Here is a 27480-nt window from a genome sequence, read left to right on the forward strand (position 1 = left end):
TTTATTTCACAGGACTACGTCCATGTATTTTACAAAATTACATCAACACACTCGCTTGGTAGGTAATCAATCGGTCGATCCCTGTGTTAAACTCTCATAAGAGTTGGCGAACAATTGGATCTTTTTAATACAGATTGAGTCAGTTATTGAACTGTCAACTGTTCAATAGCGTTGATATCATATGATAGGTAGCGATAATGAAACAATTACGGCTCGAACAGACTTGCTTAATAAGAAGACTTCAATGCGCGGTGAATGAGGAACCTCTTCTCGTTGGAATCATTGGCTATCCTAATAATCTGAAATTTAAGAATCAGTGGTCATCAACACATAAAGGTACACTTCAAATTCAAATCTTACAACGCTCCTGCGCCTATTGCACCGGCTCCCAAAAGGCCAAGTGCTCCCAACGCTTGACCGGCACTAGGACGGATCGGACTTCTCAATCCTGATGGACGAGAACTGCTCAATCCTAGCGAATCACCGACCAGACTGGATAAAATGGTACTTGGAGAACCGGAACTGATGGAATCACCAGCTGGTAGCCAGTTGTAGTTTCCATCTGTAGATAATCCATCAATTAGGTTAGAAGCTTGAAGTTGTCATTGATGCAAACTTACTAAATCTAGTTCCCGTTTGTATGATTCGTGGTGGTGATGGTGGTGCGCGTACTGTTCCATCGGGATATACATAAGCCGTGGGAGTCTGACCTACGTACTGAGGCGATGAATAATACGATGGATTCGTTTGCAGGTAGACTTGTTGAGGCTGCACTATCCCAGACGTAGGAGCCGGTATAGTACGGATCACTGTTGTTGGAGCAGCTGCAAATCAGATGATATTATTGTAAGATAGATTAAGCCATACTGAAATAACCACCAAAATAAAGATTATTTTATATGTATCTTCTAATAAATTCTTGCATCATGCCATCTCTTAATATGTACAATTTGGAAATTGCCTAGAAACACAACATCACAAAAAAAAAACCATCGTTAAGAGTTAATATATTTTATTGATGACTCTTTCAACTATAATTAGTTAATAATAAATCTTCGAGCTGTTTAGTAGAATACCTATAAGTAGATGAAAAAACCAAATTTAGTACTATACCATTTAATTCCACTAGAGTTTGTACCCTGTGACAGATACGCGTATTTCGAGTCTAGTACACGACACTGAAGACGGCCTTACAGTTGAGGTCGAAATACGCGTATCTGTCAAAGGATACAAACTCTAGTGGAATTAAATGGTATAGTACTAAATTTGTTTTTTTCATCTACTTAGAAATAGTTTTTGTTCAATCTGGCGTATAAAGAGTGAGTGAAGAGTGTCAAGATGCATGTATGCATATTTTAAATCTTAACTTGTTCTACCTACCAATTGACAGTAGCTTCTCATTGCATTTTCAATGTGAAAATCCACTTGAGGGCCATAATAAGTGAAAAAGAGTAGTCATCCTCCTTTGAGCAAATCTAAGAAACTTTATGTGTAGGTACAGGTAGGAGCGTGCAATATATTTTGAATTGCATTATATTAAAATGACAACAATATATACAAAATATAGTAATTTTGTATGTAAATCGGCTGCTCATGTTCGTTTTTTTTTTATTCCCAACACTGTAGCAACTCAGCAATCCATTTTATCATGCTGAAGGAATGAAGGAAAAGGCCGGAGACTTAGATATGCTAGTGAAACATTTTATTATAACGTTAAAGTGTGGTATTTTGACCACTCACTGTATCACAGTGAGCCACTTGTTGTGAGACTTTCAAATTATAACACACTAGGAAATCTTAGAACATAAGAAATTGTGTAACTATGTAGTCTACAAATGATTGACGAAATAAATGAACTTTCTAAACTTTCTTTGATTATTTCCAATATCCGTCATTAATAAGGACTGTTCATTTTATAAAGTGGACACCTTGTGCATGCTGTATCTTTCTTATTAATCAATGAAATTTCAATCGGTTTTTTGCACATCGTTCGACTAGTATTGTACAATGTTGTGATAATAAAAATTCTCCAAAATAATTAAATTTCACACGAATATGGATTAGATCGGTCGATTTTTTGAGGTTATCAAAATCAATGATTGTAAGAAATTGGCTGGAAAATTCGATAATTTATATTTTCTATTTTCAAAAAAGGCTTGTTCTTCGAAAGCATCATCAATCAGAAGCCTGATGGAAAAAATCAAGTTATTTTTGGAGCAACAATTTTACAGATATAATAAAATCAATTTTCCCGTATATTTTTAAAGATTTTTTTTAAAATTTGATGGGAATTGATATGAGTAGATTTTTTTGTGTAAAAGTACGTCCTGACGGAAGTCCTAATATAGTATTAATATGAAAAATAACTTACGCCTTCATAGAATTACTTAGTAAGTCCCCACGTCACATTCAAAGCACAACAGAAACACAATTGTTTTATTCTTAGAAGACCTATCAAAGTACATTGACAATCATCAAAATTGGCAACACTGCTGTAATAAAATCGATTTTATTTTCCACATATTATTTTCATAATATGTTATTCTGAGATTACCAATTGAAAAATTCGGAGAAAACTGTTTACAATTTGCTGTAGATCGATATATATGCGTACATGATTTTAAAAGTATGAGACTTTTTAGTAAAACTACCATAAACAGTAAAATTTATACTTAAGACTGTAGTTTAATGTCACGATTTAGCTTTCGTTTATACTAATATAGTTTCTTAAGTAATCCAAACTAGTTTTGAACACGCTTTTTACTTTTCTCTTTTGCTGGGAGTGAAAGGATGGTGTATCAGCAAATTTGGCCATAAATGGGTAAATCACTAAAGTTACCTAGTGTCATAGAATGGTGGAATATAATTGATATTTTTAAAGCTTTACCTTTAGTAGAATAGTAAAGGATACAAACATACAATTTGTTCATAAAAATAAGGATTTTTGTTTTGCGAAAAATAATGTTAAACTTTGACGGACAGTTTTTTTGAGGAGTTTTCGGAAAAAGTATTTAGCTCTTCAACCAAAAGCATTTTCAAAGATTTTATAGTTTCAAAGCATTTTAGAATAATAGGTCAACGATACACAGAAAACCGATTACGATTTTATCAATAAATAAAAAAGATATAGCATAAACAAAGTGTCCACTTTATAAAATGAACAGTCCTTATTCACATCTTTAGACTACAAATCATGCTCACTAATCTACTTACTTTCAACTTTCCAGGAAAAGTGTGGGTGACAAGATTATCGGCACTCACACAGGAGATCACGTATCAAGTCATGCATAGGGAATTCAGAATTTTGGTGTGAATCATTTTGGAGCATTTCAGAGCATTCTGTCAGAAATTCTTCAGGATTTTTTTTAGGAATTCCAATTGATAATTATACCAGAAGCTTCTCAGGAAACTATTTCCAAAATTAATCTAGAAATACTGGAGTTCTTTTTTTCAGCAATAACTAAGGGGCATCATTCTTGCAAGATTCCTAAAGGACAAGACAATGGCTGCTATTCCACCAGCCATGGAATTCTTGAGGGAATTGCTTAGCGAAATCCTCCAGGAATTTCCCTGTAATTTGATTCCAGATTTCCATTTTAAATTCTTTAGAGTATTTCTCTGGAATTTTATACAAAAATGTGCCTGATAATATAAACTGATGGAAATTGCTGGACCAAGTCCTAGTAAAAAAATATATGATAATAATTCTGAAAGTATCTCTGAAGCAATCCCCGGAGGAACTGAAGTCTAAATGATATTAAATTATATAATATTATAACGTTAAAACAACGAAGTCCTTGTAGGAACTTCAGAAAGAACTTCTATAGGAACTTTTCTGCATAAATCCCCGGAGATTTTTAGAGGAGCATCCGGATGAATTTCTAAAGAAATCCTGTCCGAAGTTCCGGAGGAACACCACAAACAATTTACAAAGACATTTCCAGACGAAGATCCACAAAAAAAACATAGAGCAAAAATCTTTCTGTAGGAACTCCTAGATAATGTGATCAAACGTCCCGCTTTTCGCGAGACAGTCCCACATTTTGAACATTTTTCCAACGTTAAAAAGTGTTTTACGAAACGTCCTGCGCTTCACTCATATCTTGACGATGTCCCTCATTTCTTTAAAATTTTTGATTGAAGAAAATTTTGCAGCTATCGTTTAAATGAAGTATTTTTTGAATTCATCTTTAATTTTAAATAATGATCATGCATTGCAAACTTATAACTTGCCGCAGAAACAAAGGGGTGGTGAACCAACTTAATATTTTTTTTCTTAAATTTTAGCAACTTCCAGGCAGTGAAAAACTTTAACATGGAGAAATAAAAAAACACTGATTTTATGGTATTTTCAACAATTTCTTTCGCGTTTACTCATTACACTGTTTTAATATTCTCTTAATATCGTACTCAGAGAAATGTAAAAACTCCTCCCAAGATTCTTTGATAATCTTGCTTGAGACTATGTGAGATTAGATCCCAGAATTAAAATAGCATTTGCCCAGGATCATTTGGAAATCCTGAAGGGCTATGTAAAAATACTGTCTAGGATTTTGTGGAAATCAATCTCACAATTTTGGCGCAAGACCATTTAATTTTCTTGTCCTTTTGTGGCTTCTGTAAAAAGTATATCTTTTTTTAAATTCTAAGGATTATTTTGATGATTTTTGGGTATCCGGCATGAAAACTAGTATTTCAAAGGAATCGTAGAAACCATTTAAGTCATCAAACTGAATTTTTAACTTTACAATTAAAAAACTTTACTATTGATAGCTCAACTGATTTAACATAGAAAAGAAGATATAACGTATTTGAGTTATTAAGTGATAATAAAAACTTGAACTTAGTAGAATACTTATGTGATTTCTTATCTTTACAGAACAAACCGCAACTTCAAGCAAGTTGTTGCCATGTTTGTTTTGTAAGCTATCCACTTTAAAATATTTTCTATTGTAGAACAGTAGTGTATTCATCGTGGATAATTTTGTCCCGCGTAGGAGCAAAACACATCTAGTCTCTTTATTCTAGAGAAATGTCTGAGTAAGTTTTCGAAAGAACTGCAGGGAAATCATGTGGAGCTTCAGTAAGAACTCCAAGCTGTAGAAACTACTCGGAGAACTTCCAGGGGAGGTCCTAAAGAAGCTTCCGATGAAATTTCAGAAGAAACTTTCGCAGAAACTCCCAATGGAACTTTCATACTAACTTTTAGTCGAACTTCTGCAGGAACTCCTACATAAACTTTGGGAGAAACTCCTAGCGGAACTTCCAGAGAAACTCCTTGCAGAATTTCCGCAACTAACTTCAAGAGAAACTTGCGAAGGAATTACAGTCATCTCTCCCTTACTCGATATTCTGTAACTCGATATTTCCCCTAACTCGATGGAATGCCTAGTCTCTTCAATCTACCTACTATCTCTGTAAGTCGATACCTCTCTTACTCGATGTTCCCTAACTCGATGATATTTGTTTCAATTTCCCATGCAATTTCACCTCTCTAACTCGATATTTTCATGAAAAGTTTTAAACATTATACATTTAAAACATATGTTAATTATTTTCATAAATTTGAATGTTATGATTATGCTAATAGTTAGATGAAGATTTGCAACTTATTTTAGGATGACAAAAGTTTTTTTTTTTTCGCTGACTGTTGGAAAAGTTTCAAACAGGTAAATGTATTGAAATTTTGAGTTTGATATATAATCGAATTATTATGTTGTGCATTTCTTTCTCTACTGGACTGCGAAGTACGGCCTCACAAGTGCGAAAGTGTGAATAAAAGTGCGGGATTGCATTGAATCCTGTTGGTGTCTTCAGAGCACTTATTATTTGATTTACGAAGAATAAGTCCCCCGGAAACACCTACCCGATTTGATGTAATTGCGCACTTTTACTAGCGTTTCCGCACTTGTAAAAACTTCTGCGATAGTCCAGTGGTGAAAGAAATGCGCAATACATGGATTAATCAGATACAATGGCAAGCGTTCTTTTCATATAAAATTTTCTCATATCTGACTATTCTTGCGAACGCACAAACCGTGTATGCTTAAAAAGAGCTTAAAAGGTTGTGGCAAACCTGTCTTAGAGGAACTTCCGAAGGAACTCCTAGACGAACTTTCCAAAGACATACTAAAAAAAACATCCAGAAGAACTCCATAACTGAAGAAACTTCTTATGTAACCCCTACATGAACTTTCGGAGGAAATTGTGGATGATATCCTAAAGGAATTTTCAGAAGAATTCTAAGGAAAGTTTTTGCAAGAACTCCTGGTGCAACGTCCAGAGAAACTTCCAGGGAAACTTCTACATAAGCTTCCAGAGTCATTTTTTGAGGAACTTCCAGAGGAACCTTCATGTGAACTTTCGGAGGAAATCCTAGCGGAATTTTCGGAGAATATCTTGGAGGAACTTCTAGAGGTATTCTTAGGGAAACTTCTTGAAGAACTCCTAGCGAAATCTCTGAGAAACTTATAGTGGAACTTTCGGAGTAGCTCCTGGGGAAATTTCCACAGGATCTTCCAAAGGAACTTTCAGAAAATTTGCAGAGAAACGTTTAGGAGAACTTTCAAGGGAACTTTTAGAGATATTTTAGAAGTAGGGAAACTTTTGGAGGAACTCCTAGCAGAACTTCAGGAGTGAACTGTTTAGGGAACTTCTGGAAGCAGAACTTCCTGGAGGAACACCTGGTGAATTGTCCAGAGTAACTGATTGGGAAGAATCTTCTGGAGGAACTCCTTGGTGAACGTACGAAGGAACTCCTGGATAAATTTCAGAGTAACTGCAGACTAACTTTTATTGAAAAAATCATCGAAATTTCCGAAGGAACTTCTACAAAAACTTCTGAAGGTATTCCTTGAGGATCTTCCATAGGATCTGCTTGGGAAACTTCCAAAAGATCTCCTACAGGAGCTTCGTAAGTAATTTCTATAAGAACCTTTGGAGGAATATCTAGGAGGAATCCTTGAAAAACTATCAGCAGCACTCGTACTATCAGAGAAATTTCCGAAGTTACTTCTGGAGGAGCTTCTAGCAATACTTCCAGAAGAAATCCTAGAGGAGCTTCCAGAGGAATTCCTAGAAAAAACTTCCGGAAAAAAAATCCTAGAAGAACCTCCGAAGGAACTTCCTGGAGAAATCCTTGAGAAGCTTCCGGAAGAACTCTTAGAGGCACTTCCAGAGGAACTCCAATAAATTTGAGGAACTTTCGAGAAAACTTATAGAGGAGCTTTTTGAGAAATTCCTAGAGGAACTCGAAAAAAAAAAACATCAGGAAAATCTATCAGGGGAACTTACGAAAGAACTCAAAGTGCAACGTCTGGAGAAACTTCCAGGGAAATTTCTACACGAGCTTCTGGAGGAATCCCTAGAGGAACCTTCACGGGAACTTTTGGAGGAACTTCTAGCGGAATTTTCGGAGAAAATCTTGGCGAAACTTCTGGAGGCATTCTAAGGGGAACTTTCAGAGTAGCCCTAGGGATACTTATCCTCTAAAAGTCGAAAAAACTTCGAAGGAACTTTTAGAAAACTTGCGGAGAAACTGATGAACTGACAACGGAACTTCTGGAGGATCCTTAGAAGTGGGGAAACATCTGGAGCAACTCCTAGCAGAACTTTTTATGCTTTTAGAGACCTTCTGGATGTAACCCTCGCGGAATTTCTTGTAGGAACTCCTGGTGAATTGCCCAGAGTTAGTAATAAGGAAAAATCTTCCGGAAGAACTGCTTGACAAACTTTCGGAGGGACTCCTGGAAATATTCCGGAGCAACTCCTGGGTAACTTTCGTACTAATTCCATGAAAAAAAAACAGCAGAATTTCCGAAGGAACTTTTACAAAAACTGCTGGAGGTATTCCTAGACGAACTCCTAGAGAATTTCCCAGAAGAAATCCTAGAGGAACTTCTGGTGAATTGTCCATGTAATTTTCAGAGTGCTTCATTCAGAAAATCAGCGGAGTTTCCGAAGAAACTTCTACAAAAACTGCTGGAGGTATTCCTAAAGAAACTTCCAAAGGAAATCGTAGGGAAAGATATATAAGAACTTCTAGAGGAGCTTCGGAAGGAATTCCTAGAAGAACTTCCGGAAAAACTTCCAGGAGGAATCCTTGAAACACTAGCGGAAGAACTCGTACAGGAATCAGAGAAAATTCCAAAGGAACTTTTATAAGAACTTCTGGAAGAACTCCTAAGGAAACTTCCAGAAGAACTCCTAGAGGAGCTTTCAAAGGAATTCTTAGAAGAACAACCGGAAAAACTTCCAGGAGAAATTCTTGAGAAGCTTCCAGAAGGACACCTAGAGGAACTCCAAGTGAAACTTCCGGAAATATCCAAGTAACTTTCAGAAGAACTTTTAGAAGAGCTTCTTGAGGAATTCCTAGAGGAATTTTCGGGTAAAATTCTATAAGATTGTTTAGAGGAACTTCTACAGGATCTTCTATAGAAACTTCTACATGAACTTTTGGAGGAATCTCTAGCGGAACTTCTACAGAAACTTCTGAAAGAAAACCTACAGAAGCTTTCAAAGGAAACTCCTACAGGAACTTCCGGAGAAACTTCTACAAGAACCTCCGAAGAACTCCTAGAGGAATTCCGAAGGAACTCTTAGCGAAACTTCTAGAAAAATTCAAAAGAAACTTCCGAAGAGCCCCTAGAGGAACTTCAGAAAAAAAAAATGCAACATATATAACTTCCAAAAGCACTTCTAATGGAACTTCCGAAGAAAATTCTCTGGAAAAATCCTTAAGGAGCTTAAGAAAAATCTGCTAGAGTACTCCTTCCAGAAAATCTTTAAGAGGAACTTCCTGAAGAAATTCTTGAGGAAATTTCGGAAGAACTTCTAGAGGACTTGCAGGTAGAACTCCAAGCGGATTTTTTGGAAAATTCCTGAGTAAGTCTCGGGATAAATTGTACAGTAATTTCCAGAACTTCCGGAATATCACCTAGAGATACTCCTGGAGAAACTATTAGTGGAACTTCTGGAAGAAACCCGAGGAACTTTCTTATAAAAGTTACGGAAGAATTTTTAGAAGAGCTTTTGAGAAATTCATAGAAGAACTTTTGGGTAAACTGCTATATGATCGTTCAAAGGAACTCCTACAGGAACCTCTGGAGGAACTCCTATAGAAACTTCTACTTGAACTTCCGGAGGAACTTCTAGTAGCACTCCTAGTGGTACTCCTACAGGAACTTGCGGACGAACTTCTACAGAAACTTCCGCAAGAACTCATTTAGGAACATTCTATCGAACTTCTACAGGAACTTCCGGAGAAACTGCTACAAGAACTTCCGAAACAACTATTACAGGAATTCCTAGCGGAACTTTCAGAAAAATCTTAGAGGAATTTTCAGAAACAATCAAAAGAAATTTCCGAAGACCTCCTGGAAGAACTTTTAAAGGATCTTATGAAAAAAACTCTAAAGGAACTTACGGAAAACTCCAACATTAACTTCCGGAAAATCATTAAGGGGAACTTCCACGAGAAATTCTAGAGAAATTTTCGGAAGAACTTGCAAAAAGAACTCCCAGAGGAGTTTCCGGAAAACTCCAAAGGAAGTTTCGTGATAAGTTCTACAGCAATTTCCAGAAGAAATATCTAGATGAAATCCTAGGGAGAATTTCGGATTTTTTTGTCCGTGATTCCGGAGAAACTATTAATTAAACTTCCAGAAGAAACCATAGGAACTTTCTAAAGAACTTCTACAGGAACTTATGGACGAGCTTCTAGAGGAGTTTTCGAGTGATCTTCTACTGGAACGTCCAGAGGAGCTCCTGCAATAATTTATGGAGAAATTCCTTCTGGAAACTTTAGAGAAACTCCTACAGGAAAATCTAGAGGAACTCCTACAGGAACTTCTGGAGGAACTTCCGGGGAACTCTTAGAGAATCTCCCGGAAAAAATCCAAGAGAAACTTTTGAAGAACTCCTAGAGAGACTTCAGGAAAAACTCCTACTACTAATTCTAGAGAAATTTTCGGATGAACATCCGGAGTGAACCTTAGAGGATCTTCTGAAAGAAATTATAAAGCAAATTCCGGGGGAACTTCCAGACGAACTCCTACAGAAACTACCGGGCGACTTACAGGAACTTTCGAACGAACTCCTACAGGAACTTCCGGAGAAAATGCTATACGAACTTTCAAAAGAACTTCTACAAGAATTTCAGGAGGAACTCCTGGTGGAACTTCCAAAAAAATCAAACTTCCAAAAAAAAATCAAGAGCAACTTTCAAACACCTCATAGAGGAACTTCAGAAAAAAAAAATGAAGAAGAACTTCCGGAAGAACTCCTTGAGGAACCTCCTAAGAACCTCCGGAAGAATATTTAGAGGATCTTATGAAAGAAATGCTAAAGGAACTTATGAAAAAACTGGAGGAGCTTCTAGAGAATTTTTGAGTGATCTTCTACAGGAACGTCCAGAAGAATAATTATGCAATAATTTATGGAAAAAAATCTACTGGAGTTTCTCGAGGAGCTCCTACAGGAACTGCCGGGGAAACTCTTACAGAAAAGAGAAACTTTCGAAGACCTCCTAGAAATACTTCAGGGAAAACTTCTACTCTAGGTAAAAGTCTTAGAATAAATTCTAGTGGAACTTCCGGAGGGAACTTTAGAGGATCCAACGAAAAAAAATTCTAAATTATATTACGGAAAACTCCTAGAGGAACTTCCGCAAAAATTTCTACAGGAGCTTCTGGAGGTATTTCAGGAGAAACTTCTAGAGAAGCTTCCGGAGGAGCTCTTAAAGGAACTGCTAGCGAAGCTTCGGGTTGAACTCCTAGCTGAATTACCAGAGAATCACTTATTCAATTTCAGTTCAGATTAGTGAATCAATTGTCACCCAACACGCAGCAACAAAGATATTGTCACCTCCTATTGTTGCAACAATTTAATTCCGCAACATGAGTTTATCATCACTTGAACAGAATATGACAAAGATCGATCACCACGTGCGCAGCGATTTTCTGGGCTTCGCATTGCAATTTTCGAGAACTTTCTTCGTGTTGGTAAACATTGACACATTATCAAACAGCATTCATAAAACAAATTTGGTTTTGTATTTAAAATAACTGATTAATCGTGAGTTGAATAGGTTGCAACAATGTTGCGCTCAGTGATTGTCATGACAATTTTGCTTTAGATTGTGTCCTTATCCGTACCAGTTGCGACAAACGGTTGTGAGCCAGCTTGCTTTGTTGTTTGTTTTTCGTCTATTTTGATGAAAATTTGATTCACTGGTTCAGATAAAAATTCAAATGAAAACTGAGACGGCGAAGATTTTTATAGGACTTACAATAGGCCAGAGGTTTTCAAACATTTTGACTCACGAAGCACTTTCTATAATTAAACTGATGTGTGAAGCACCAGTCCATCATCGGAACTCAGTTTGAAATACAATTTCACGGCGATTTCAAATGTGAACAAAGAAACATCTTTTTAAAGATTGATTTAAAAACTATCTCATACATATGTTGATTAATCCGTTTAAGTTTAGTTGTTTAAAACTTTTTATTAACCATATTTAGCTGTTTTATAATCAACAATAACATTTTAGAGTGTAGATAAATTGAAGCCATCATCCACACTTTTTAAAAGCACGATTCTAGATAACTTAAAGTGATCTGAGCTAAAAATTTGATGACACAAGCAACGACTACCCAATCGATCAAATTTTCTGCTTGGAATGTTCGTTCTGTAGATTGCAAAATTCAATGGGCGGATGAATAAAAGGTAGTAAAGATGAGTTTACTACATTATCGGTTCCACATATAACATGTTTGTGTCATTTCTCTTTCTACCAGTGCTGGGAATGGTAATAGTAGTAGGCTTGAATTTTCGCGAAAATCACGTGGTTCTCCCAGTACAATAGTTCAAAAACGTGAATCTCATCAAGTAGCCTATGTTGCGTGCACGAATTTTCAAAATCATGAGTGTCATTAAAGGCTCTAAATGCGGGAAATAGAACATTTTTCTACAGTAATTCTAGGTTGCCCTTAGCAACGGGTGTTTTGCTATTTTCAAGGCATTTTGCCTACAGCAGCGTGAGTTTCACTGGCTTCGTTGACTGTGATTGGCTTTGCTTGGCTACTGTAGAGTGAATTTCAGATTTTTTTTCCCAACCCTGCTTTCTACACCTTTCGAACATACTACAAACAACGCGTTGCTATGAATAAAGGTTGCATTTACTACAAAGCTACTGGTAGTTAGCATCAAAGGTTGCCATGCTACTCATGCTTTGAGATTGTTGAAATGAATGGAATAATTAAAATTCGAGTTGATATCATGGGAAATCGATGTCAGCTAGCATTACGATAATTATGTTGATTCTTAGGAATTCTCGGATGTCGGATGGGTTTTAGCTAATTATAAGGTAATTTGTTTTATTTGTTTGTAAGAATGACGGACTGACATCCTAGATTCTCTGATTTCCTTTGGAATTCTTTGGAATCCCTATAGTAGGGGGAGATCCCCCAGTACCGGACAGCACCCAATACCGGACAAAGTCGAAAAATTGAGAAATCATGGTCCAATCAAGATGGTGTATTAGAAGGAAAGAAAGCTATAATTGAGACTAATGTTTGCGTAGAATAACATAACCTTGAAATATGTATGCCTTTTTTGAAAAGTAGAAAAGTTTGAAAATCTTAAAAAAAATTACGTATCGCCTTAATTTTGAGCCTATTTAGTAATTATTTCAAATATGAAAAAATACTTTGGATCACGCAAGCATGATCGAACATAATCCTAATTTGATAGTATGAATGTATTTTGTACCATAATTGAACAAAATATGGACAAATTGAAATTTTTGTTAAGCGCCTCCTGTCCCCCAGTTTCGGACTGCTTGATTTGTTTTATGATATCTTTGTAATTATTGCACCAGTGTCTCTAAATACATTCATTTTTCATGGATTTCATCGATCATGGCATCAAACATGCAATAAAATTAAGAAGAATAAACAATCAGAACAACATCGTAAAATGTGCAATTTTTCATCATATATGAAAGAAGTTTTTTGATGGACATCTTGCAAATTAAGAAAAACTCAAATTGTTCTTGTAAATGTTGCAAATGCATTGAATTGGCAATTATATAATATTCCTATAGTAAAAACATTCAATGATGCTCAAATTTACAGAATTCGAGGCATTTCCAGATCGTGTCCGGTATTGGGTGCCACCTTTCAAGATCGATCAATTTGGTACTAATATACATCAACAAAATCGAATGTCAAAATTCATATTTATGTTTTCGAATTTGTTTTTGTATACTATAAAAATGATAAAATTTATCATAAATGGGTAACACGAGCACATAAAACCAATATCTTTCGACTTATGAATTTAGTGGCTTAAGTGTCCGGTACTGGGGGATCTCCCCCTAATTCTGGGTTTCTGATTGGCATTCTAGCTTTGTCATAACAATTCTGGGATTCTGGAAGCTATTCTAGGATTCTTTTGGGAATATTGTAAATCCGGTATTTGATCTGGCTATTGATCTTTTGAAATTATTCGGGTATCTTCAAAATGGTATTTCTGTATCAATCTCTGATATTTCAGAGAGATTCCTGCAAACCTCTGGTCCTCTGGAATTCTTGTAAACTTTAGATCCCTTTGATTTCTAGCTCCGTTGGGATTTCAGAGGAAATCTTCAATTATAGTATAAACCTTTGAATGTCTGTATGTAAAAATGTAAAAGAAAATCCTTACTTCAACTACTATTGTGAGAACTTATTTTTATTTCTAAGAATTCCAGGGATACTACCAGGAAATCTACCGAAATAACGAGAATATTACAGAAATACTAAGAATTCCATATCCCATTGGAGTTCAAGATGCTGTGTTTTTTCTTCAATTCACAGAGGAAGCTCAAAATTCTACCGCTATACCATCAAATTCTCAGTACTGGAATCTCGAAAATGTTAGGAACTTTATAATTCAACAATTGCTGTATTCTCAAGATTCCTTCATAGGATACCGATTTTTAGCTAAAATTCCAAAATTCTCAGAAACATCTTTGTAATCATCATCATAAATGCTAGATTTATCGCAAATTAATACCACAAATCGTGTAAAATTACATAATTTACATGAATTAATGTCCACGCTCGAGTTCGCGATGTATAGCGGGAATGTAGTAATATTCATATTTTCACATGATTTGTCGTGTGAATAAGTGACAAATTTGGCATATATGCGCGATTTTATTGATTTTATTGATTTTAAGTCTCACTCTGAATGGAATTTTCTGCTCATGTTCGAAAGTAGTAGGTACTACATGTTCGAAAGGTTTGTTATTCATACCAAAAGTGTAGTAAACTTTGTGGATTTTGTTTTTGAGTAGATGCTACATGTAGTAAAGCTCGACGCTTTTTATTCATACCGCCCAATAAGGGTTCGTTCAAATATTACGTAACGCAGCAGGGGGAGGGAGGGGGTCTTCCATTGTGTTACGGTCCATACAAAAGCATTAAATTTTTCATACAAAAGCTGTTATGTGGGGGACAAAATGACAAAATTTGCGTTAAGTAATATTTAAATGATCCCTAAGTGGCTTGATTTAGTACTCATTGTACATCATCGAGCAAACAGAAGAGATATCTAAGAGCATAGGAAGAAATGTCGCGGAACACTTGCTAAAGCTAAGTGCTCCGAGGAGCACGATCTGAAAACCACTGCAAGAAAAATAATTATTCAAACAGGTCATTGATGATGTTTCCCCTTGAGGGATCAGCCTATCATTCAATATTATGAGGAAACTCGTTTTCAATCTGATTATTAATAATATATCACTAATTGAATATTTAATATAGGCAAATGAGCTCAGCAATAATGTTTTAAAAATCGAATAACGAACAAAACCATTGCTTAGCGACATAACTACGTATACCACCTTAATATATACGTTAGGATCTTATGTAACTGCTTCATATGATAATTGGGTAGCGGTATTTTTTCATAACCCATGGTATTTACTCAATAAATTGACATTGAGATTGAGTATCTTCGAACCATTTCTATTCCCATTGTACAAAGAACGTAATATTTTCAACACACCTACATCTTTGGGACCGTTTATAATCGACGTAGAATTTTAGAGGTTGTGGGGTACAGGTATTACGTACAGGGAAAATGGCTACGATGAAGGAGGGGGACGCAGCCTTTGTGTCTCAAATAAGAACATCAATCGTAAAGGATGATTGGTGTCATGACGAATTAATTGATTTCATTACCAAAGTTACCATTTTTTTTTTAATTTCTTTTGGAAATAATGGAGCTGTAATTATATATTTTTATAATACACCGCAAGGAATTAAGAGTTTCTAAAAGCATCAAAATTCATATGGCTTTAAAAACCGGATGATCCGTGGCAGCATAGGAAACGATCATATGTACATTAAGATGGTAATACACATAATATAAATTAGTGGGAATTATTCTTGTAATAATCAATTCCTGTAGATTGAAAGCACAAAAAGCTAAAATATTGAGACTAACGAAAAAGAATAATACAGTTACAAATAAACGAAATGTGTTCTTCTTACATACCTGACTGCGTGAAAGATGGAGCCACCGCGTTTCCAGGACCAGTGGCGCTGTTTCCTACGACTCCAGTGACTTTACCAGGAATTTGATTTTCTGAAAAAAAAAAAAAACATCTGTAGTTGGTTTCCAACAATAATAAAATATAACTTCGGTACCAGCAGGTGTTATAGGAATACCAGGAGAAAACTTTTGAACAGGCTTTGCTAAAGTAACCGAAAAATGGAAATTGGCAAGCACCAAAAAGCAAAACCAGTTTAGAATCATTTTGTTCACTTTTTGGTCAGGCAACGAGCACAAACGAGAAGCTTCCCCAGTGAGTTAAAGAAGCGTACTGATCTGGGTCAGCAAAGTCCCAACATTTTCAGCGTCCAACGCAACGCTATCAACTCACGATGAATAATTTTGTATACTTCTTGACCGTGTCGTGTTTGAACATGAATATTTAATTTAAATATTGCATCGATAACGCGAGATAAACAATATTTGGAAATCGTTGCATCGCTGATCGTATGTTGGAGCCAGGTTTAGAACATGTTTTTTTAACTATGACTATAACTATTGTTAGAATGCAATAAAACATACGAAGTGATCATTTTCGGGTATGTTAATTCAATATCATGAACAACTGTCAGTGTCTAAATATTTGTGGTACATAGAATCGATTTCCGGTACGATCGAACAAATATATGCGTAATCACACTAAACGACACACCTACTCAATCACGGTGCACATGGCATATAAGAAAGGCGCCAAAATTCAGCAAATTGGTTTCAAATGAGAAATATGCAAATCCAGTTGTCAGTTGGGTACGCGTACATTGCACTGGAGTACGTGCTTAGATACTTCGTTCTCATTGATTCGAAATCAGTTTGTAAATTGTCATTTAATTGCTCACATTTCGAATAGATAATAGCCTGACAAGCCAAAGAAATGCGTGGGTTCTGATTCGGATTCGGATTCTTCTGATAAAGAATAGCACCACGTAACCGAGATGATGGCATTCATTCATCTGCTTTATTTTCATTTCTTAAGCCTTGGTCAATAAGTAGAATAATGTGTTTAAAAAATATGTTTTGCGACATTTATGTTGAAAACGGAGAGAACTACCGTAGTCTTATGTTTAACTCCGAGTGTAACATAAGAGTGATTCAAATTTTGAAAATGTTTGAAAACTCAATCTTCCACATCATTTATACAACCTATAACATCAAATTTTCAACCTTTTTGATATTACTTTTAAGTAAATGAAAATTTATCATAGGTTGCAGAACCACTTGGGCGCTTCCATGAATCATACCATGAAGCATTCAGAGAGGCTAAGTTAGCTCTCAAAAAAGAAATCAAGAGAGGAAAACGGGCATGCTTTGATAGTCTATGCCAAAGTGCCAAATCGAGTCCGTGGGGTGACGCCTATATAGTGGTAATGGCTAAGACCAAAGGTGCTATGGGAAATCATTCACGTCAAACAAGGCTCCGGGACCCGAATGTTGTCTTAACGCGGATTCGTACATGTTCAGAACCACGATGCAACGCTGCATAGATCAAGGAATCTTCCCGGATGTATGGAAGGAGCAGAAATCGGTGCTACTATCAAAGGCGTGCTATCAAACCACCAGGTGACCCGTCGGCGTGTAGACCTATCTGTCTATTAGATACAACGTGCAAGTTATTGGGGAAGTTGATCCTCAACAGGCTAGTACCGTATACGTAAGGTGTGGACGGCCTGTCCAACAACCAGTTTGGATTCAAGAAAGGTAAATCTACTGTGGACGCTATCCAGTCGGTCGTTCAGATATCTGAGGTGGTAATCGAGCGAAAAAGGAGCGGCATGCGTTACTGTGAGGTTGTCACTCTAGATGTGAAGAACAGCGGAAACTGGGAAGCGATAGCTCACGCACTTCCTTGCCTCAAGGTACCGGTGCAGTTGTATAAGCTTCTAGAAAGCTATTTTGATGGTAGGATTCTACTGTATGACATTGAGGAGGGGCAGAAAAGCGTTCGAATTACCGCGGGAGTACCTCAAGGTTCAATCCAGGGCCCGCTGTTATGGAATGCGAAAAAAAAAAAACACATGTGGACGTGAACTTCCACCTGACGCAGTTTCTGTCAGGACATGATTGCTATAGGCAGTACCAGCATAGGTTCGGGCACTCAGAATCTCCTGCGTGCCCCAATTGTGCTGGTGTGGAGGAAACAGCGGAACATGTCGTGTTTGATTGCCCCCGTTTCATTGGTGTGAGAGGTCGCATGCTCACTACATGCGAAGGGGACACGTCCCCCGACAATATAATAAAGAGAAAGTATGCGGATGCCGACTGCTGGAATGCAGTAACTACGGCTGTCACTCACATTATGTTAGAATTGCAGCGCCTATGGCGCGCCGACCAGGAGTTGGCTGCAGGAGCCCTGCGTAGGCTGATCCCTTATAACATTGTTTAAGTCGGCTAGGAGAAGCAGTTTGCCTAGGGTAATTCTACTACATGCAGGAGGCGTCTGTCAGCTGTCTGTTTAAATTTACTAATAAAATTGTTATAAGATTACGCTGTCTCATAAATCCAAATATTTTTTTAAATATTTTTAGTTGGAATGTTCTACCAACTAATAACTAAAGTTACTGTGCAAGTGCTGTAGACTTAAATGCAAGATCCTTACACTGAAAATATATATTGGTTTATATTACGAAATCGTTCGTTTGAACTACGAAATTATTCGTTGTTTTCTGCAACGAAACAGTTTCGTAAAATGTATGCAACCAGCTTCGTAATATGATTCAAGCTCGAAATCAAAACAAACAATCATTGTTATAATGTACTAAACATTTCGTAATTGAAATTCGTTTGTTTCGTATTCAGAACGAACATTTATATGTGCTTCTTCTTACCTCCCTCGGCTGCGGTCGTGTCATGTTGTATTTTACGAAATGTGTCTACGAAACCTTTCGTTGCAGAAAACAACGAATGATTTCGTAGATTAAACGATCAGTTTCGTAATACTAAACAATTTGTAATACGAACAACACGATAACGCACATCTACGAATTGTATATCGTACATCTTACGATTATTTCGTAAAGTCGCTGAATCGCGAAATTCTGTCAAGTACAAATAATTCGTACAATGAATGAAAATAGCGTTATATGTACGAAATCTTTTTTTACGAAATAGATTTTGGATAAAATACGAAGAGATGTTTTCAGTGTATGCTTTCAAGCACAAGGGTTTGCTGTACATTGTGAGACCTTTTTTAGTGCGCCTCATTTTTCTTGAGATGTGTCTCAAGGTGGTCTCATATGCTCCATCACATGTGCTGTTTAAAAGTCAGCGCAATAAGAGTTACATGTTTCTCAGGAGCACATAAAGGAAGGGGTGGAAAAATGAACACTTTAAGGGTCAGTGCGCATCGTACCTTCGTGCTGTGCGTACACGAATTCCCTCTGATCTTGGAAGTTTTTAAAAAAAAAAAAAACTACCTAAAGTAATAAAATAGTACTATTCAGTGCTACTAAAACAGTATTTTTCAGTACTATTTTTCTACTATTGATCCCTTTACGATCCTTGTTTGGATCCGTGCCTTCGATTTTTCGTTTTACCCGTTAGCGAAAGCTAGCGGTGGTAATCCTTCTTGGACACCGTCTAGGGAAAAAACCTCTCGAAGGTCACGTCTTTCTCGTTTATTAACTAAACATGGTATCAACAACTAACAAAAAGGAAGGGTGAATCTCTGAATTCACTACTTCCTTCCAAAAAAGTGGGATTAAAAACTGTAACTAAACGTGGCAAGAATGGAAGAAATAATGTTGATAATTGTATCGAAATGAGCAATCAGTTCGATGCTTTAGACGAATTTTCCGAACACCAAATCGAAGCAGCCTCTAGCCCAGGCTCTTCGATTCAAGTGAGGAAGCAAAGAGTGCCGCCTATCGGGGTCAGTTGTTCCGAATTTGGGGGATTTAGGCAGAAGATCTTGAACTCCATTAGGGGAATCAAGGTTTCCTTCCAAATCGCAAAGAAAGGAGACGGTCGCGTTTTGCAGGAAACTCCTAAATATCGCGAACTTCTTCTCAAACATCTTGAAGAGAAGAAGCACATTTTTTTACTTATGACAACAAAACTGAACGTTTGTTCAAAGTCGTCTTGAAAGGTCTCTCAAGTGACTATAAGTCACCTGAAGAGATCAAAAATGGAATAAATGATTTACTTGGATTTTCCCCAGTCCAAGTAATCATTATGAAAAAGAGAACCCAATCTGGCATTGTTCGGAAAGGGCTTTCTCAAGAATTTTATTTAGTTCACTTTAACAAAAAAGATCTAAATAATATTAAAGCTTTAGAAAAAGATAGACTTATGTTCGATGTCCGTGTGACATGGGAACATTTCCAGAAACCTGGAGGAAATTACCAGAATCCCACTCAGTGCCGTCGGTGCCAAAAGTGGGGTCATGGAACAAAAAAATTGTAATTTTCTAACTGAACAATTGAATCTGATGATTGATGCAATGTTCATAGCCACCACTATGATTGAAGCAGTCCAAGTCGGTGTAAAATTTACTAATCAAATTGTTACTGGATTACGTTTTTCTAATAGATCCAATAAATAATAATTAAAACATTTTAAATTAGAATGCTCGTTCTTTGAATGGTAAAAAGGACGAGCTGTTTAATTTTCTTACAGCTAATAACGTGCATATAGCAATTATTACCGAAATAAATTAAAAACCTGGATCCAAACTAAAAAAAAGATAAAAACTTTTTTTATTTATCATAATGATCGACTTGATGGGGCATGTGGGGGAGTTGCAATCATCATTCATATGCGTATAAAACATCAACTGTATTCATCATTTGAAATTAAAGTTTTTGAAACTTTAGGTGTTTCAGTTAAAACACAGCTTGGTAAATATACTTTCATAGCTGCCTATTTGCCTTTTCAGTGCTCTAGACAGCAAGTTAATCTGCTCCAAACTGACTTACGAAAATTGACTCACAATAAGTCAACATTGTTTGTCATTGGTGACTTTAACGCCAAACATCGGTCATGGAATAATTCCCAAATTAATTCAAACTGGAGAATTTTATTTGAAAAATGCTCTTCAGGATATTTCTCAATTCAATACCCTGATAGTCCTACATGTTTTTCCTCTTCTACGATTGATTTGTCTTTTCCTTCTATCTACGATTTATTTGGTCTTAACCGACTCAATTCATCTTTGTAGCCAACTGATTACTCATGCTGATTTTGATTCTGATCATGGCCCTGTTACATTTCAAATATCCCAAGAAGCGATTCTCAATCCTATCAGCTCAACTTATAATTATTTAACTCTAATCTTGATGTTAACATTTCTTTACAAACAAAACTTGATATTGACAATACTCTTGAAACTTTAACAAATTCCATTGTTGAAGCCAGGAGCATTGCAATTCCAAAACGTGAAGTTAAGTTTGAATCCGTGATTCTGAACGATGACCTTAAACTCTTGATTCGTTTAAAAAACGTGAGGAGAAGGCAATTTCAACGCACTCGCGATCCTGCTATGAAAACTATATGGCAGGATTTGCAGAAAGAAATCAAGTAACGTTTTGCACAATTAAGAAACAAAAATTTTGAAAATAAGATTTCTCAATTGAACCCTGGCTCTAAGCCCTTTTGGGAATTATCTAAAATTTTGAAAAAACCTCAGAAGCCAATACCGGCATTGAAAGAGGAAAACAAATTATGTATTACTAACTAATTTCGAAAAAGCTTAAAAACTTGCTATGCAGTTTGAAAGCGCGCACAATTTTAATTTGGGACTTACTAGTCCAATTAAAAATCAAGTTACTCAGGACTTCGAAAATATTCTCAATCAAGGCTGCGAGACTGATTTGGAAGAAGTGAGAAATATTATTAAAAAAATAAAAATATGAAAGCTCCTGGCGATGATGGAATTTTCTACATCCTCATCAAGAAACTTCCAGAAAGTAGCTTATCATTCTTAGTTGATATATTTAACAAATGCAGCAGCATATTTTCCTGAAAAATGGAAAAATGCTAAGGTTGTACCATTTTTAAAACCAGACAAAAATCCTGCAGAAGCTTCAAGCTATCGTCCAATCAGTTTGCTTCCCACCATCAGTAAACTTTTTGAAAAGGTAATTTTAAATAGAATGATGGTCCACATCAACAAAAATCCAATTTTTGCCAATGAACAGTTCGGATTCCGCCATGGATATTCGACCACTCATCAATTTTTACATGTAACAAATTTGATTCGTCTAAAAAATTTGAAGGCTATTCTACAGGTCTTGCTCTTCTAGACATAGAAAAAGCATTCGACAGTGTTTGGCATGAAGGTTTTATCGTAAAATTGAAAGAAAACTTTAATTTTACAACATACATTGTTAGAATAATTCAAAGTTATCTGTCAAATCGTACACTTCAGGTTAATTATCAGAACTCCAGGTCTGAAAGACTTCCTGTAAGAGCTGTTGTTCCTCAAGGCCAAGGAAGAAAGCTCTGCAGAGAATTCAAAATAAAATTTTGAAAATGATTCTGAGGCTTCCTCCCTGGTATTGTACCAATGAGTTACATAGAATATCCAATGTTGAAACATTGTAACAAATGTCAAATAAAATAATTAATAATTTCAGGCAAAAATCGTTACAATCTTCTGTTGCCACGAATTATGCGTTATATATTTAGGTTAAGTAAATTGAAAACGTTTTTTTTTTTCTCTTATAAGCAGGTGAAATTAACTCACCTGTAAAAAATCTGAACTGTTACGGCACATGAAATGTAATATGTTGTTAACAAAATGTTAATAGAATCTTAAATTTGTTTTACCAAATTAGGATGATAGTGTTGTCGAACACACAACACCTAGATATAAGAAATGAATGTAATGTTTGGAATGATACAAAAAAAAGTTGCTGTTACCAAGCTTTTTTTGCCTGCTCGAGTATATGTAAATCGTAACGCAATAAACCAGTTTATGTGTAGAAAAGGGTTGTACTTTTTGAATAACTTTCCATTAGCCGTCAAAAATATAAAATTTTTAAGTGTGAACACCGAATACAATACCAATTGATTTTTCAATCAAATTGGTCGAATACTCATGATTCAATAAATAATAATTAATGAGAAAAATGAAAACTAGTTTTTGATTATTGCCATGCTTTTACTGTAGTAAATTATTGAATCATCAAATACCGTATTGGTTGAGTTTGTGATAGTTGGCTTTAGGTAGGACTGTGTAGGTAGGATAAATTATAATAAAATAAATACCACGTGGTACTTTTAACATGGCGATTAGGATACAAGAATGTTTTTTTGTTTATCTGAATCATCTTAAATTATTCATCCATCCATCCAGAGTATCGATCATGCTTTGATCATGTATAATGAGATAAGGTACCGTGGGGCAAGTGGGTAATGGAATTCGCATAGTTGAGATTCTTCCAATTCTAGGGACTTAAATTTGAAACAAATGAGGTTGTGTATATTTTTTAGCTTGACTCCCACCATATATAAGCAGCATGCTGAAAACGATTTTCATGAAAAATTGAAGAAAAAAATACAGAAAAAGTTTTTGAAAAATGTCTCCTTACTTTTCACTTGCCCCAAAAGTGGGGCAAGTGAAAACTTTACCGTTTTGAACAATAAATTAAAAAACAAACAGTTATATTCACGATTTTTATTAGCTTTAACATTTGTTAAGGCTTCCCAATGAACAATAACATAAGTAACATGTAAACAAAAAAAAAATGTTATTCTTTTCACTTCAACTCTCGACAACATTATAACTGCAACATTTCCAATGTTAGGTCTTACATTATAGGACAGCAATTGCATTTCTGCGCTGTAGAATTTCCACCGCTCGTTATTTGTTTTTGAGAAAGTCGGATATGACGTCGAATAACTCTTCGGGAGAAATCAAACGGAATCCTTCAATAACGTATTTAGGGTCTTTTTTATGTGGATAGACCTATACCCATTTTTATGTTTTGAGCTAGGTTTACATAGTCATTCCACAAGATTTCCGTGTGTTCTCTAATATTGCAACTTTTCAGTCAACGTCTTTCTTTTAATTGGCTGCCCGAAGTAGACATATTGATATTGTAATGTTTGGCAACATCTTTTAGAGAATTTCCATGATTTCTAATAGCTTTTAACGCTTGAGTATAGTGTTTCTTGGATTATCAGCACGTTATGTTTTTCTATGATAATTGCGAACCATGTTTACATATGGCTACTTAAAGAGAAAACACAAATTCAATCTCTAATGATAAACTTTTCACTTGCCCCACCTGATAAGAAAATTGACGGTGTTTAAATTTAGTTATTTTTAGGTCTACGTCGAATTAATTCTAAAACTTTTTTTTATTGCAGTTTGAAACTGTCACAGAGGACAACTAAGAAGTGGTACAGGAAATTATTTTCCGCAACTTTTTTCTACTGAAAATATTAAAATAAGATTGTACGCAGCCAACTTGTTACGGAGTAACAGTTGACAGGTTAACAATTTTTCACTCTATTATGCAATAATGGCTGAAAAATCTCAGAAATCTCTTACCTATCGTAATGTTCTCAATGGCCTCAAAGGTTTACGCATGAGTTTAAAACGTTAATTCACATATTCAGTAAAATATATCAATTGTTTTCACTTACCCCATTTACCCACTTGCCCCGCGGTACCTTACATAGATCATTACAATATTGGAGTTTAGTATCTCAGTATTTTCCTAATTGTATTAAGGCCCCGGCGCCTTTGCCTGATTCTGAACATCATTCTAGGAACAAGGAGATCACATTGTCGCAAATGAAGCGCGATCGATTTCTCACACGCGTATTCCGTTTTCGCGTGCTCAGAGCAATGGTAAATCCAGTAATGAATTGCTCCTTATGAATACTAACTAATCGATGCGCTATTTTCGGTATAAAAGTGCTTGTTCCCAGAGTTGGGATTATCAGTGATCGAAACAAACTTATCCAAGCATTGTCATAGAGTAGCTTTAGATTTTTGATCCGAGAGCTATCAATTGAGAAGAAGAAAAATTTATTATTGTTAAAATGATGAAATTAGTGACTATTTTTGTGGTGCTCTGTGGAATCAGTGCTGGATATTCCATTCCTCAACGAAATGGTATGTACTTATAAAAAAATAATTAACAATCAATGTAATACTAATTGTAATTAATTTTTGTCCAACAGGTTTTATGTATTATCAACAACCTTTAGGGTATCAAATAGCCCAGCGTACTATGTATGGTGCTCACTTCCAAAATCAGCAATTCAGAAATCAACGAGTTGCTGCTCTGCCGAGCATGCTTCCATATGGTAAAATACAAATTATTATGCAAATATCATGTAAAGAAGTAAGTTATTAACTATAAATTGTCCTCAAACAGATGCCGATAGTGCTGATTTGCCCCAACAAGGCCCTAATGTAGAGTCAGTGGCAGAAGCATATCCATCAGAACAGTTTCCATTAGAGGATGAAGCTCAACCAGATGTGCCAGCTATCTACGAAGAAGAAGCTGAGGAGCCAATCGCTGATGAGCCTTTAGCTGCTCCTGCTAATCCAGCCGTTGTGTCAGCCTCGATCCCAGAGAGAAAGAAGAAGAGTAAAACTCCAGTAAAGGCTGACTCTGACGAGAAGGAGGAGCAGGATGCTCAGTCTGAACGCCGAGGTGCTAGTGGTTCTGCTGCCCCGAATGCTTATTTCCCCATCAACTTTGGCAGTGCAAATGGTGGAGCCATTGCCGTTGCCAATTCGTACAGTACCGGACAGGGAGGATCGGCAACTAGCACTGCTACTGCCTATGGAAGCCCAGCAACCGCTGAACTTAGAAGATCTTCGGTCGATCAGCTGAGAAATAGGCCCGCCAAAATTCGAGGCCGACAATAGTAAGGGAATAATAATAAATAGAGCAATGTCCTAACTTTGCTTGAGATCAGAGAGAAACAGTAATTTTAAGAAAAAACACTACTCCAATGTACAGTAAATCGTAAATATTTTCAGTGAAATATGTAAATATGAATACCCAAATTCTTTAAAATAAAACACAATGTGATAACTTCAACCGATTCGATTCAGTTTTTCAGTGCATTTTAGTGCAGTCTACATATTCAAACTGTACGTTATTCAAAAAATCTAAAAAATGGTCCTGAAAAGTATTTTGTACTCTCTATTGCTATTCAACAATTGAGTTCCATTAGAACTTGTATTCTACTTGATTTGCTTAGAAACCTTAGGCTTATCCTGCCTCTTCTAATTAGCTACACAGTTACAGATTAAATAAAATAAGTTTCCCACAGTACAAAAGTACACAGAATATAAATGAGAGGGAATGGCTCTTGAACACAAAAAGCTAAAATTTTGAGACTAATGGAAAAAATTAACGACACGTGTTCTTTGCACATACCTGACCGCGTGGAAATTGGAATCGTCACATTTCCAGGAATAATAGCGCTGTTTTCTACGACTCCAGTGAGTTTACCAGGAATTTGTTTTTCTAAAAAAATAACTCATCTGTAGTAGATTTACAAAAATAAAATAATATCACTTCGGTACCTGAGGGTGTTATAGGAATACCAGGAGAAAACTTTTGAGCAGGACTTGCTGAGATACCCGAAAAATGAAAATTAACAAGCACCAAAAGACAAAACCAGTTCAGTATCATTTTGTTCACTTCCTGGTCAGACAAGGAGCACAAACGAGAAGCTTCCCCGGTGAGTTGAAGATGCGTACTGATCTGGGTCGACAAAATTCCATAGTTTTCAGCTTACAACGCAAAAGTGATGAACTCACGATGAGTAATTTTGTATATTTGTTTAGATACGACACATATTAAATATGAATTTCTAAACGCAAAACAAGCATGTGCTATAATAAGGGCGGATGTAACATGATCTACTTATGTTCATCGATCCTCTCTTCTGTGAAAAAGGTGACAAGATGCAAGTGTTCACCTCAGGAGGCAAGATTGCTTCGCTGAAAAAAGAGATATTGTTGCATCGCTGATCGTATGTTGGAGCTAGGTTTGAAACTTGATTTTTTAATTATGGAACTTTGTTACAATGCAATAAAACGTACGAAGAGGTTTATCTCACTCTCAGCTATTGATAAAAACCATTTTAGGGTATATTAGTTCAAAGTCACAAACAACCAAATAAATATTTGTCTAACATTTTCGAAAATGTATGTTAAAAGAATTGTTAAGTTGTTAAAAAACAACATTCATAAAATTGATTCTTATACTGTCTATCAAATGATCTTTTTTAACCAAATTGATTTCAAATGAGAAATATGCAAATCCAGTTGTCAGTTCGGTACGCGTACATTGCACTGGAGTACGTGCTTAGATGCTTCATTCACATTGATTCAGAATCAGTTTGTAAATTGACATTTAATTGCTCGCATTTCGAATAGATAATTGCCAAGCCAAAGAAATGCGTGGGTTCTGATTCGGATTCTGTTTTTTTTTCTGATAAAGAAGTAGCACCACGTAACCAAAATGGGATCTTTTCATCTGTTCTATTTTCAAAAGCAGAATTGCAGTAGGGTAATGGGTTTAAAAATATGTCTTGCATCAGCTATCGGAAGGCCGGCTCCAGAGGCACGTTCCCCACCATTCGGGAGACTTGTGCCCAGTGCCGGATTTGGGCTTCGGGGGCCCGGATCAGATCTCATAAAGGGGGCCCCTTTATACATAATTCAGCACTTTTTGGATTCCAGATGGTCGAACCAAACATAGGAGTGTCCCAAATTCAAAAAGAGTAAGTTACATATTCGATTGTGAGCTATATACATTTAAAATTTCGACCGTTTTTAAACTTTCCAATAGTGTTTAAGGCGATGTTTTCGTACAAAGGGATAAACATAACAATTCGTAAGAGATTGGCTCGTTTTTTGGCTTCTATATAATTTGTACTTGGTGAATTCACATTTCAAAAATGTTC

The 27480-nt window shown here is 36.0% G+C and overlaps 2 protein-coding genes across 3 annotated transcripts; one reads left to right on the plus strand and one right to left on the minus strand.

The window, feature by feature from the left end:
• Positions 1-26263, minus strand: LOC110676128. Of its 2 annotated transcripts, XM_021842784.1 has the most exons (6): positions 26093-26263; positions 25944-26033; positions 15544-15633; positions 621-824; positions 361-562; positions 1-299 (listed from the first exon to the last, which is right to left on the minus strand). In XM_021842784.1, the coding sequence occupies exons 1-6, from the start codon at positions 26199-26201 to the stop codon at positions 287-289; spliced, it is 708 nt and encodes a 235-aa protein (XP_021698476.1). In that variant the 5' UTR covers positions 26202-26263; the 3' UTR covers positions 1-286. The 2 variants fall into 2 exon arrangements, with proteins under 2 accessions (XP_021698476.1, XP_021698477.1); XM_021842785.1 differs by lacking the exons at positions 25944-26033; positions 26093-26263 and adding an exon at positions 15696-15881.
• On the plus strand, positions 24476-25605 carry LOC5569626. The gene is made up of 3 exons (XM_001652846.2): positions 24476-24661; positions 24730-24855; positions 24927-25605. Exons 1-3 carry the CDS (start codon positions 24589-24591, stop codon positions 25424-25426), a joined length of 699 nt encoding a protein of 232 aa, XP_001652896.2. The 5' UTR covers positions 24476-24588; the 3' UTR covers positions 25427-25605.
• Positions 26264-27480: the final 1217 nt, after the last annotated feature.

The sequence above is a fragment of the Aedes aegypti genome, chromosome 2 (assembly GCF_002204515.2).
Source record: "Aedes aegypti strain LVP_AGWG chromosome 2, AaegL5.0 Primary Assembly, whole genome shotgun sequence".
Taxonomy (NCBI): domain Eukaryota; kingdom Metazoa; phylum Arthropoda; class Insecta; order Diptera; family Culicidae; genus Aedes; species Aedes aegypti.

Excerpts from the sequence above, each read along its gene's own strand:
- LOC110676128 (XM_021842784.1), bottom strand. The coding sequence starts at position 26,201 with ATGATACTGAACTGGTTTTGTCTTTTGGTGCTTGTTAATTTTCATTTT. Across the intron at positions 26,034-26,092 it reads TATTCCTATAACACCCTCAG|AAAAACAAATTCCTGGTAAA; the intron begins GTACCGAAGTGA and ends TTATTTTTTTAG. Across the intron at positions 563-620 it reads ACAAACGGGAACTAGATTTA|ATGGAAACTACAACTGGCTA; the intron begins GTAAGTTTGCAT and ends GATTATCTACAG.
- LOC5569626 (XM_001652846.2), top strand. The coding sequence starts at position 24,589 with ATGATGAAATTAGTGACTATTTTTGTGGTGCTCTGTGGAATCAGTGCT. Across the intron at positions 24,662-24,729 it reads TTCCATTCCTCAACGAAATG|GTTTTATGTATTATCAACAA; the intron begins GTATGTACTTAT and ends TTTGTCCAACAG. Across the intron at positions 24,856-24,926 it reads GCCGAGCATGCTTCCATATG|ATGCCGATAGTGCTGATTTG; the intron begins GTAAAATACAAA and ends GTCCTCAAACAG.